Source organism: Dromiciops gliroides, chromosome 1 (genome assembly GCF_019393635.1).
Source record: "Dromiciops gliroides isolate mDroGli1 chromosome 1, mDroGli1.pri, whole genome shotgun sequence".
Classification (NCBI taxonomy): domain Eukaryota; kingdom Metazoa; phylum Chordata; class Mammalia; order Microbiotheria; family Microbiotheriidae; genus Dromiciops; species Dromiciops gliroides.
The window spans coordinates 684,734,374-684,747,460 of NC_057861.1; the positions used below are offsets into that span (position 1 = coordinate 684,734,374).

The 13,087-nt window shown below is 37.0% G+C and overlaps 1 protein-coding gene across 1 annotated transcript in view; it reads right to left on the reverse strand.

The window, feature by feature from the left end:
* The window catches only part of PKD1L1 (polycystin 1 like 1, transient receptor potential channel interacting), a 166,545-nt gene that overhangs the window by 34,255 nt on the left and 119,203 nt on the right, over window positions 1-13,087 (reverse strand). Inside the window, exons 38-42 of the mRNA XM_044001117.1 lie at window positions 11,155-11,290; window positions 7,851-7,935; window positions 5,655-5,831; window positions 3,480-3,598; window positions 289-399 (exon numbers count right to left, since the gene is read on the reverse strand). Of these exons, the coding sequence (XP_043857052.1) occupies window positions 289-399; window positions 3,480-3,598; window positions 5,655-5,831; window positions 7,851-7,935; window positions 11,155-11,290 (628 nt within the window). The remainder of the gene's footprint in view (window positions 1-288; window positions 400-3,479; window positions 3,599-5,654; window positions 5,832-7,850; window positions 7,936-11,154; window positions 11,291-13,087) is intronic.

Genomic DNA, 13,087 nt, shown 5'->3' on the forward strand with positions numbered 1-13,087 from the left:
TCCTAGATCGTGAGCTTGAGGGACTGGGAGGATGGGGAGGATTCGGGGGGAAGACTGAGTTTTCTTTTGGATATATTGAATTTGAAATGTCTATTAGACATCCTGTTCAAGATGACTGAAAGGTAGTGGGTGATGGGATACTAAAGGTCAGTGAAGGTCAGAATAATGTTTTTAAGTGCATAAAATTAAACCTAAGGTGAAAAAGAAAAATAATTTTATTGAAATACAGTTATCAAAATATTTATTTTTTAAATGAGTCCACAAACCTCATGTTTAAAGCTTACTCACCTTGTGAATTCATTACGGATGGCTTGATTAAGAACATATTCATGATGGGAAATTTTTCCAAATATGATAAATAAAAGTAGAAACAACATTAGTATGTAGGTGAAAAAGTTTCTGTGGGGGGAAAACAACAACTATTATTTTGCTGAATAATAATAAGAGCTACAACAGCAATAATACTCATAACAAAAATAATAATAGGAAGCATTTCTATAATGTTTTAAGATTTTCAAAATACAAATATCTCATTTGATCCTTATAACACCCCCATTATAGTTATTATTATTCCATTTTACAGATGAGTTAAATGAAGTAGAGGTTAACTAGTTACACTAGCTAACTAGTGGAACTAACAAAGTTATACTTGTGACCTTGCTGGTAGGTGGCTGAGGCTCAATTTGAACTAAGGTCTTCCTAACTTCAGGTCTAGAATTCTATTTTCCTCTCTCTAATACTTGATAACTTTATAACATTTTCAATTTTGAAAAACACTTTACCAAGATTATCCCATTCGAGTCTCATAAAAACCCTATAAGGTAGATATTGTATGTATGAATTATTGCTTTCTTTTATGGATGAAGTAACTATTACTCCAAGAGCTGGAATGATTTGTCCATGGTCACAGAACTAATATTAAAGATGGAATTTGAACTTCCTGACTCCAAACTTATAACTATATGGAACCATATTGTCACAACTTAATGAAACTGACTAAGGATAGAAGGTTTATAATATGCATTAGTGGAGGCTTTACCCATATGCTTGAAATAATGGATCCTCAAAATATTAAACTAAGTCAGGTTTATATACTTATAACCATTTTAGGGGTATGAAAGTAACTGTTGAACCAGTTTGCTTTTGGACAGACAATAGTTATAACTTCTCTTTTAAGTGAACTTCTATGCTCTCTATAGACTCTTTTTAGTGGGAAAATCCCAAAAGCTTGGTGCTCAAAATTCTCGGCTTTTCAATCTCCTGCCGCTACAACAATGATAACAACAAGCATTTACCTTGTGCTTTAAGGTTTGAAAAGTATTTTACACATACTCATAGGGCAATGGAAAGAATGCTAGATTTGGATTCAAAAGACCAGGGTTTAAATCCTCCCCTGCCACTTACCTACATGTGTGATACCAGACAAGTCACTTTGTTGTCTGAGGTTCAGTTTCCTTACCTTTCAAATAAGGGAGTTGGACTAGATGACCTCTATGCTACATTTTACCCAGCTTTAAATCTATGCTCCCGTGGAACTTCATATAGAAAAAGTAGTACTCCAGGTATCATTATCATCATTATTTCATAGATTAAGAAACTGAAATTGAGAGATTACATGTTTGACCCCAATCAGATAACTATTGCAATATGTTTCAGAGGTAGGATTTAAGCCAGATCTCTTCTTGTTCTAGGTGTTTTCCTATACAGTGTGCTTTCTTAAAGATAATTGATAATTCCCACTTGAGGTACAGCTAATAATGGAACCAAAGAGCATCGTATATGGGGTCCTTCTCAGGGTCTAGTATTTAGATGCTATGAGGTATTAGTAAGTCTTAGCCAGTGGGATGAAATAAGGGAAATCCAGGCATTATAGAATAGGGTGGGGAGAAATATTTGGGCTTTTCTTCATGCTTATGAAATCATATAACTTATCATGCTTGTGAAATCATATAACATAAGCTACTGCCTACTTCTGCCCATGCCTAATAACAGCCCAGATGGTTCAAAGGGTTTAGAACTAGGAGTGACCCTAGGGATGATCTAGTCCAATCTTCCATTTTTAAAGATAAGGAAAGTGAGGATAATTTGGGAAATAAGATATTTTGAAAACTAAATTATGGGGCAGCTAGGTGGCACAGTGGATAAAGCACCGGCCCTGGAGTCAGGAGTACCTGAGTTCAAATCCGGCCTCAGACACTTAACACTTACTAGCTGTGTGACCCTGGGCAAGTCACTTAACCCCAATTGCCTCACTAAAAAAAAAAAAAAAACTAAATTATAATAAAGATGATCTGATTTTGGTAAAAGAACAGATTGTTACCTTATCATTGTTTGAGGTTCTGTTTTGCCTTGAGAAGTAGGAAGAAATCATTGTTTTCAACTCATCTTTTTCTACTAACTAGTAATTCTCTACATTTGCCTCCTTACAAATGATCATGATGTATTTTAGATCTGACCTTTGAGAGGTCCTACTGAATTTCAGTATAAGACAAAGACTAACCTCGACCTTCTTGACTTCCTTCCTCCACTCTTAATTTAGTGCCCACTCTCTGGAGCAATCTTGAGGGATCAGATAACAACTCTTCCCCAAAATTACAACATTTGAATTGCCTGGAACTTGGGTCATTCTTATTGTGACAGAGCAAGAGTTTGCTTATCATTCTATCTTCCCATCTCCTCCAAAACAATTTTTACTTGAATGACCTCACCTAGTTTTTCATTTCTCTCAGTGCCCTCTGGATTTGGAGGGTATAGCTTTTAGGAGGCTTATCATGAGTTTCAGAATTCCATCTGGGCCTCTAGCTGACACACTTCCAATAAACACCATAAACCAATAAAACCATGACATTTCTCTTTGGAAAAATAACTACTCTGAGACTGTATTTTATATTAGAATAGAAAGAATGATATCCCACATTAGACAAGCAACACAAACTCCCATTTGTATAATGCTTTTAAGATTTACAATGCACTCTCTTCCCAACAAGCCCTTAGGTAGGTGACACAAGAATAATGTTCCTCCCACCATTCTATAGAGGAGGAAATCAGTAAAGTGAAATGACCATGCCCATGGTCACACAGCTGCTAAGTGCCTAGGATATGAACCCTTGTCTCCTAATTAAGTAATGAAACGGCTTTAAAAGAAAGATGATTAAGGTTAGTAACTACATGGCATACTTCAAATGTCTTATTTTGGGAACAACAATTGATTGTTGTTCATTTATAAGCCATGTTGGAGAGATTGACTTGAAAGTATGGTTGTTAAGATGAAAGGAAATGGCTTTGGGGAAATCAGTGTTTGCTTGTTTTTTATTTATTTTGGGTGTTTTTTTTTTCATATAAGGCAGCAGCTCTAGGAGGCATGGGGTGAGTGTAAAGGAGGGAAGAAAAAATTCTACTCTTGCACTTAAAAGTCAGAAATGAGCTTGTCCCAGAAGCTTTGAGTCAAGAAAACCAAAGGAAAGGCATGTTTCTCCCACCTTGCTGCTGTTTGTAAAAGACCTTCTTTTCTAATTCTCCCTCTAGCTTCTTTCAATTGGACTGAAGTTGGTGGATGAACCCATTGTAAATAACGTGCTCTTTTCCGGGCCAACAGTATCTGTCAAAAAGAAACACACCATTCATTAGTCATACTGGAAGGAGAAAATGAAAGAGTTACCCAGCATTCTGTCCAAACCAAGAGATTAAATCACCACAAGGTTGTACATTTCACCTTATAATTTAACAACAATATTCTTCCAGTGATTCTATATGGCCATGAATTATAGAACACTACCAACTTGGAAGAACCAAAATTATATGTAGGTGGCCTGCTCAGAGAAAAAATACTGAAGACTTCATTTTCTATATTTAGGGTACGGAAGGAATTCCTTACTGGAGAACTTCCCTGACTTTCATTTCCCATGAAATGTCAAGCTGTAGCCAAGGCATTGCCAAGCATTACTAGGAAAGAACTTGACAGAGAGTCTTCTGGGAGGTAGGAGAGGTACTTTAAGAGTAGAGAGTCCAGAGCACAATTATTGATGAAGAGGGAAAGGCAAGCATGGGGCTAAAACTAGCATGGAGAAATGAAGGAGAAGCCCACACACCAAAACGTGCTAAGTACTAACTGTACTAAGAGAAGGTCTCAATGATCCCAGCAAAATCACCCCCTGCCTGTCCAAAGATGCTTCAGTTGATCTCTAGGCCGCTTTCTGTGTAACATAGGGCACCTTGCTTATGCCCAGTTTGTATCTTTCCATTACTTTTAAGTGATTTTTCCATTTTCATTTTTCTGAGGCTGTGTTGTTTCAGAACTTCCAGCCATACAACAGCATCAGAAAAGAGTTCTGTATTAAAAGGATTGTAAACACATGAAAGACTACAATGTTTAAAAGGCAAATAAGTTGTGACATCTCAAACTAATGATTAAGTGATATTTGGGGAAAAAGAAACAAAGAACAACTCCTGTGAATGTGATGGAGATGAGAGAAAAGTATAATGTAACTTAATGAACATAATATGCAATGTTCAATCTGACAGTAAGCTTCCCGAGGACAGATTCCACATCTTCCTTTGCATTTACCATGCTAATCACAGAAGTGTTACATACATTTCTTTACAAGATACATTACTTCATTGGTATAAATATGACCTCCACTGAGGAAATTTGGAACTTTTCCATGTCTTAGTAGATGATGGTTTCATTAGTTGCTTTGTTCTCTCCACCTGCCCCACCCACACAGCGCCAGGAGCTCATTGGTACAGTAAGCAGTTAGGTGGCATTGTGGATAGAATCAAGGGCCTGGAGTCAGGAAGACCTGAGTTCAAATCTGGTATCAGACACTTGTCAACTGTGTGACAAGTTATTTAATCTCTGCCTCAGTTTCCCCACCTGTGAAATGGGAATAATAATAGCACCCATCTCACAGGGTTGTTGTAAAGAGCAAATGAAATAATATCTGTAAAGTGCTTAACACAGTGCCTGACTCATAGTAGGTACTATATAAATAGCTATTCCCTTCCCATCCCCTTCTTTTCCCCCTAACCCCTCCCCAAAATCAGCTGGTAGAAATTTGCAGTTAATGAGCATTATCAAACTTAGATGGGCAGGTCTGCAGAAAATGGACAACTAATACATGGACCATCATACTCAATGCCTTTTTACCTTAGGAGGATCTGACACTTTGACTACAGAATGAATTATCAGAAAAGGATTGTGCATATATATCTAATAAATGCCTGTTAACAGAATGAACAATTTTTCCATGTGCAAATTAGAATAGTACTAGTCTGAAAGAATGAGGACATCACACAGTGCCACTTTTATGGCCAGGAAATGGATTAGTCAGTCATTCAGCTCATCATATTATAATATGTGCACCCACTTGAATTCATTCTCTGTATTCTTTGAGGAAAATACATATGGATTAGTTTTCTGCATTTGTGCCTAATTTATCTTCTATGAATTTGTGTGAGAAGAAGTAGAAGACATCGGTAAGCAGTTTGTTATTTTACGAAGCAAAAATCTAAGTCTATCTCAAAGAATAATTTTGGATAAGGACCATGGGAAGCAAAAATAGTCATGTTTGCCCAATAAAACCCAAAATAATTATAACTCCTATTGGTTTAATTCTTTAAGGTTTATCAAGCACCCACAGAGTTAAATCTCTTACTTTTTCAAAGTCAGCTACAGTGTTGGGAGTGCAGCAGTATGAAGGGCACCGAGCATGATTCTTCGAAAGATGATGCAATTCATATTCAAGGTTCTTGGTTGCCTCATATAATGCCTCAATAAAGAAACCTTTGTGGTCTCTTTTTCTCCAAGCCAGGGCCAATGCCACAAAGAATATCTGGAAAAAAATCACAATGTAACTTATAGCCAAGTCCATTTGGTTTGTTACCTTTCTCAACATAAAAACTCCTTTCTGTTCCCAGACCAGAATGGCACTCAAGGTTTAGGTTTAACTAAGTCCTTTTCATATAAACACTAATGGCAAGCACAAGAATAGACACAACAGGTGAAATGTCTTGATATATTATCACTCCAATCGTCTTGGGGTCTCCAAAACCCCTGTCTCTTAAAATGTGCAGGAATTGGGTAAGTTATTTGCAATTTAGGATTAGGAGGCCTGTGGCAGGCCTAAGAAAGTTTGCATAAAAAAATTCTATAGCCAGTTTCTTAGGATTATATGCCAGGCTCCGAATGAGAATGAAATGAGCTCAGAAATCATTAATCAGATACAGTGCTTCCACTGATCTTAAATATATAAATTTATCAGGGACTATTCCCTCCCTGTGAGACTAGCAGTGCCCATACCTCATGGGAGTTTAGTTAACGAAGCCACATATACACAAATTGGGCACAAGGAAGGGCCATGCTCTATAGACTTCCCTTCCTAGAGAAAAGTTGGACAGTAAATTTAAAAAAAACCACCTCATGCACAGGGAAAACACTCTGGGACCCTAAACCACAGGAATCACACTATTTCCTACTACAGAGTTCCCACAAAACTCTTCCTCTTAACCCTCAAGCAGTTCACCTTTTATTTTTATAGTTATCACAAAGAGTATGATCTAACCCAAGCTAGTAGCAATTATATTGTCTCTTCCATTTAAATAGCTGGTGACCCACAGCTATTTATTCCACTGGGTGGAAACATCAGGGCACAAAACTTGTGCAAATAGTTATAGCTATTTTTTTGTCTTTTTTTGTTTTGTTTTGCCTTTCCCTGTGGTAATTACATTTATGAATATAGCTCCAACCTTGAATTATCTCTGCTATAATGAAGATTAAGGGGGGTGGGGGTGAAATTCACAGATAATCCAAATAATTTAACCAATTTTTAAAACTCCCTTCAAAAAACTTAAAAAAACAAAACAAAACAAAACATGGAAATAAAGATTCTGACTCTCTTCTACTATGAAGCCCAAGATACATAATTTCTAAGACAATAATCCCAACGTACCTTATTCCCTTGATATATGTATAATTATTTATCTATGTATATTTGTTAGGCAGCTAGGTAATGCAGTGGATTGAGTGCCAGGCCTGAAATCAGGAAGGCTTGTCTTCCTGTGTGACCCTGGACAAGTCACTTAACCCTGTTTGCCTCAGTTACTCATGTGTAAAAATGAGCTGGAAAAGGAAATGGCAAACCACTTAGTGTCTATGCCAAGTAAACCCCTAATGGTGTCACAAAGAGTCAGAAAAAACTGAACAACAAAGGGATTTATTATTTTATAATATACATCAACTTCCCCTCTTAGATAATAGATCATGTGATCATAGATTTGGAGACAGAAGGGATCTCCAGTCATCTAGTCCCACCCTTTCATTTCCCAGATAAAGGAAACCAAGACCCCAAATGAGGAAATGACACCAAAGATCATCATTAGACTACTGCACACTGTAGGTACTCAGCAAAGTCCTATGAGCTCGCCAAAAACATCAAAAATGCTCGGTCTAAATTTTAATTCCTCTAACTAATTCTTGCACCCACCCCCAAAGTTGTTTGTTAGTCTCTAAAGATCTGTTTATATGATTGATGATGGATAATCATGGTCATGATGATGGCGAGTCTAATTGTTCTATTAAAAAAAGAAACCATTACAGCAAATTTCTTTCTTTTTTTATGTACTAAAGGAGACTATAGTGATCTTGGGGGAGGGGGAATGAACAATCCCTATTGTTCATTCCCCTATTGTAATCCACAAGGGAATTGTCTATTTCCTGGTCATCCCTGCACTTAGCACACTGCCTGGCACCACATAGTAGGGGATTAGTAAATACTCATTGATTTTTGGTTTACTGATTATCAGGTCCATTGCTTTTCTTACAACCAAGTTATAGCAATTAGAATGTTTCTTACCACAAGTGGCTGGGCAACAAAAATACAGCCCACAATGGAAAAGAACACGGAATAGATCCACTGGATACACTTTGAAGAATCAAACCTATACAAAGAGGTAAGAATGGAACTGTATTTTGTGATCTTCAAAATCAATTTTCTTCTACTTCCATAGTTTAACTTGTTTTATTGTTTCTAAGGTGGAAATTAAACAATGGGATCCCCCAGAGAGGCCCCACTTACTCTGTAAGTCTCTTCCCTCTGCTAAAAGTGATCCCTTTGATTTCCAATGAGCCAGAATATTTTTTATAATTTGAACCCTAATTTTCCTGCTACACACCTGCAGATTCATTCACAATATAAATTCCCCTAGAGACATAAATGAAAGCAAACTCTGAATGGAATACATTTCACTGTAGAGTCTATGAGGGGGTGGGACACTGCCTTTATCTAATTTTGTTTTTATTCTGCCTAGCATAGTGCTTTATACCCAGGAAGTACTTACTAGTATCTATTTAGCAGACTAGAATTGAACTCTATAGTAATATTATGTTAATGATTAATGTTAATTTGACAGAATTATAGAACTGAAAAGGAGCTTAATTAGTAACTAGTTTTGGCCCCTTTTTTTACAGAAAAAGCAACTGAGGTAGACAGGTTAAAAAGCTAAACTTCTGTCACCCAGCTAATAATAGAATTGGGACTATCTAAGTGTCAAAGACAGTCCTCTTTTCCCTAAACAATACTGCTCTCTTTAGGCAGGTTTCAGTATGATTATTAGTGAACTACTGAGGGATGATCCCAGTGTTCTACTCAAACATATCATCTCTCCAAAAGAAGTAAATAGGATGCTTTTCTGCCTGAAAATTCAGCAGAATAATGTATTATCTATAATGCTTTTTGAGCAAGTCATTTCATAACCTACACCCAAAATGTAGCTTATAGTTTCATAAGGTTATAGTTGAACTTATCTAGTCCAACCCTGCTCATTTTGTAAATGAGGAAACTAAGACCAAGGAAGTTGATTGCCCAAAGTGATAAAAATTATGAGTCTCAAAGGTGGGGATTTGAACCCTGGTTCTTAACCCTAGAGGAAATACTCTTCCTGCAGTACCACTCTGGCTCAAAGCAGTTATTAGGATTTTAGAATTTTCATTGTCTTTACCATTTCAATATAGTTCCTAATTTCTAGCTTTATCATTTTAAATATCCAGCTAGAGAAAATGTTTATAGACTATTATCTACCTTTGAAAAAGTACCAAAAATTCAGATCCAAGAAATAAACATTTACCTAAATGATGGGTAATTTATATATTTTTTTCACTCCACCAGTTTCCTTGGCCCATTGTTTATCTATAATTGTTATAGTATTAGTAATGAAGAGTCATGTTGGCGCATTTAATTTGGAAGAAAGGGAGAGACAGTGTAATGAACCAATCCAACACCAGCTCAGATGATTACTATGATTTAAATGAGAAAGGTAAAATTGTCTCAAGGTGGAAAGAGAAAAGACAGGATAGAAATCCATTATAGATCTGTTTAATTACCAGACAGTGTTCTCTTTACCCAGAACTGGCAGTAAATAAATCAGTTCTGTGTTCTGGGAAAAGGGCCAGTCTGATTCTGTGAAACTTGAGATATTCCTGCACGTCTTTCTACTACGAAGCATAATGATGTTTGCACCAGTCTCTTGTCTCAAAAGCTCTCCTCCGAGGGTTGAATTTTGCAGACATTCACACAGCCCTTTGCTGCCAAGTCCTATAAACTATGTAACTCAGCAATTTGAACACCCATTCCTAAAACTTCCTATGGGGTTACATGGTATATAACAATTGTTTTTTGTTATTTAAAAAGAGTGTGATTTATAGTGTTGGAAATGTCATTGGTTCACCATAAACTCTTTATATTCAAAGTCATTATCAATCTGGCTGTATCCCATCTTTCTAGCCTCATTTCACAGAACTACGTGAGGCTATGTTACCTTTCTGGGCTTATTAATGTTACTCCCCTTTATATGTATTTTACCATCTAGTCAAACTGGCCTTGAAATTTCTCACACATAACATTCCATCTCCTATCTCTGTGACTTTACAAAGTCCACTCTCCCATGCCTGGAATGTCTCTTCCCTCCTTATCCCCCCTTCTTAGAATTCCTGGTTTCCTTCAAAGCTCAATTCAAAGGCTATTTGCCACACTAGCCTTTCCTCCCTGACAAAAATCCTATCATTTTAATCTTGTATATACTTACATGTGCATGTCTCCCCCAACAGAATATAAGTGCCTTCAGAAGGGCAGGGACTGCTAAATTTTTTTCCTTATATCTCTAGTGCCTAGACACAACACTTGTCACATAGTAGTCACTTGATAAATTGTTGTTTGATTTATTTGCATGCAATGTCTTTCACAGGCAGGTAGGTGACAAAGTAGCTAGAATGCTGGACCTGGAATCAGGAAGAACTAAGTTCAAATCTGGCCTCAGATACTTACTAGCTATGTGACTCTGAGCATGACACTTAACCAACTGCCTCAGCTTCCTGTTATATAAAATAGGATAAATAATAGCACTTATCTCTGAGGGTTGTTTTGATGATCAAATGTGATAATATTGTAAAGTGCTTTGCAAACCATAAAGTGATACATATATATATATATATATATTAGTTATAATTATTATTACTAGTACAAGGACAACAACAAAATTACTACTGTTGCTGCTGCTATAGCAGCAACTACTACCACTACTACTACCGCCACCACCACTACTATTACCACTACTGCTACTACCACCACTACTACTAGTTCAGCTGAACTAGCCTATTTTTATTCATTGTGCCTCAGTCTCTTATTAATGTCTCCCTCCTCTGTGGATTCTCTACCACTCTGACCTCTACCTTAATTTGTTGAAATTATTGTCCTCCTTTGAGTCACCTCCACTACATCTTCTCTAATCATATCCTAGTTAAATCTCTCACACTTTTTGTCCTCACCTATGTGCTTTACTATTTTTGAACTTATATTTATTTTGTGAATATACCTAATCCGACTATAAGATTAAAAGTACATCAATGGCAGGAACTATGCAATTTTTTCATCTATGTATTCTTTGCACCTAACAGAGTATTTAATAAATATTTAATTGCATTTAAAATGATATACATGTAATACAGAAAAACTAAGAAAAATAATTCAATTGTTTATATGTTTATATCTTAAAACTTTATATGGTGCTTTTTCTCCAGGAAGCCACATAAGTTTTAAAGCTGCTCTAAGGGTTCAGATCCCACAGGCCTGGATTTTGTTTCTTGGAGTTTACTTCAGTCCTCACCTGTATCCTAGCAGTCCAGTCACCAATCCACAGGCCATGGAAACCAGCCCACAAGTGACCCAAGCCACATAGGACAAGCAAAGAGGAAGAACCATCCGTTTTTGTGGAGTAGGTTCTTCTAACCCATTGCAGGGCTCTAAGGAGAAGACCACAACAAAATACATTTAGTAAATAAAATACAACATATATTTTCCAACAGACCATTTTGAAAACATTTCAGACAGTAGATGTTTTAGTTGGGGTATTGGGAGGTAGCTAGGTGGCACTGTGGATAGATTGCTGGACCTGGACTAAGACCTGATTTCAAATATTGCCTCAGATACTTATTAGTTGCGTGACCCTGGGCAAGTTACTGTAAAATGGCGATTATAATAGCTCCTAACTCACAGAAGACCAAATGAGATTATTTGTAAATATAGATATCGATTTGCAAACCTCAAAATGCTATATTAAGGGGAGATGTTATGATTAAGATTAATTATTATAACTCATCATTGATTATTTTCCTACTAGGTCTATGACATTTTAGAAATGGCACTCTCCATAATGATTTTAATTTATACTGAAACTTTTCATTTATGATCACAGGACCATAGACTTAGAGCTAAGAGAAACCTCAGAAGTCTGAGAGATCTATCTAGATATTTCACCTATGTCACTTAATTTGAGATCATTGCTAAATAGTACCTCTTCAACCATGCAGAGGCTGGCAGAAATCCTCCCTCATGACCATTTTCAGATAAGCAATAATGGTTTTTGACACATATGTATCTGATTTTAGGTTATTTTTTTCTCTCTTTGATTGGCAGCTTTTTAAAGATGGAGAAGACTACATATGTGTATTTATGTACGCTCCCTCAAAAGTCTTGTGGGGGGCAGCTAGGTGGTGTAGTGGATAGAGCACCGGCCCTGGATTCAGGAGGACCTGAGTTAAAATCCGGCCTCAGACCCTTGACACTTACTAGCTGTGTGACTCTGAGCAAGTCACTTAACCCCAATTGCCTCACCAAAAAAAAAAAAAAAAAAGTCTTGTGGGGACCAATTTTTAATTGGGGAGTGTTAGCTAAGCGGCTCGCCACAATATTGGGGCAAAGAAGGAAACCAGCAGCCTCCCTCAAAACAGAGCAGGATTTATTTAACAAGAACAAACTTAAAAAAACCCTGCAAACAGGATCAGTAGGATCAAGGGAAAGGAAATAAAATGGGGAAAGGGAAATTATACAACTTGAATAACACCACCATCCAGGAATCAGCTGAGAATACACAGCAGTGTCCTGTTGCCTCCCAGCTTCCAGCTAGAATGGCGAATCTCCTCCCCCCTTCTTCCCAGCAGACCCCAGACAGCCCCCAGCCAATTGGCTGGCCGCTCTGACAGTCACATGATTGCCCTCAATAGGTTTCCAATCATTATAATTTTGCCAGGCCCATGTAGGCGTCTTCGAGTGGTGATGACGTGAGGTGCCAGCACCATGGTGATGGCTACAACCAGTGGGTGGAACACTGTGCCATTTGGGGAGCCCCAGAGGCCAGTGTGGGGCCAAAGTTTTTTTTAAAAAAATTCTAGCCAAAAGATGGGGTCATAAAAAACTCAAATAGGGGGCATCTAGGTGGCACAGTGGATAAAGCACTGGCCCTGAATTCAGGAGTACCTGAGTTCAAATCCAGCCTCAGACACTTGACACTTACTAGCTGTGTGACCCTGGGCAAGTCACTTAACCCTCATTGCCCCGCAAAAATTTAATTAATTAATTAATTAATTTAAAAAATAAATAAAAATAAAATTAAAACCTCAAATAACAATTAATTCTTTACAGTCAGCGTAGTTTTAAGCTACTAAAGAATAAAAAATTTTACAGTTAACTAAATACAGAATTTATTATTCAGAAATTACTATATTATATTATTCAGATATTATTACATTGTATTTAGATAT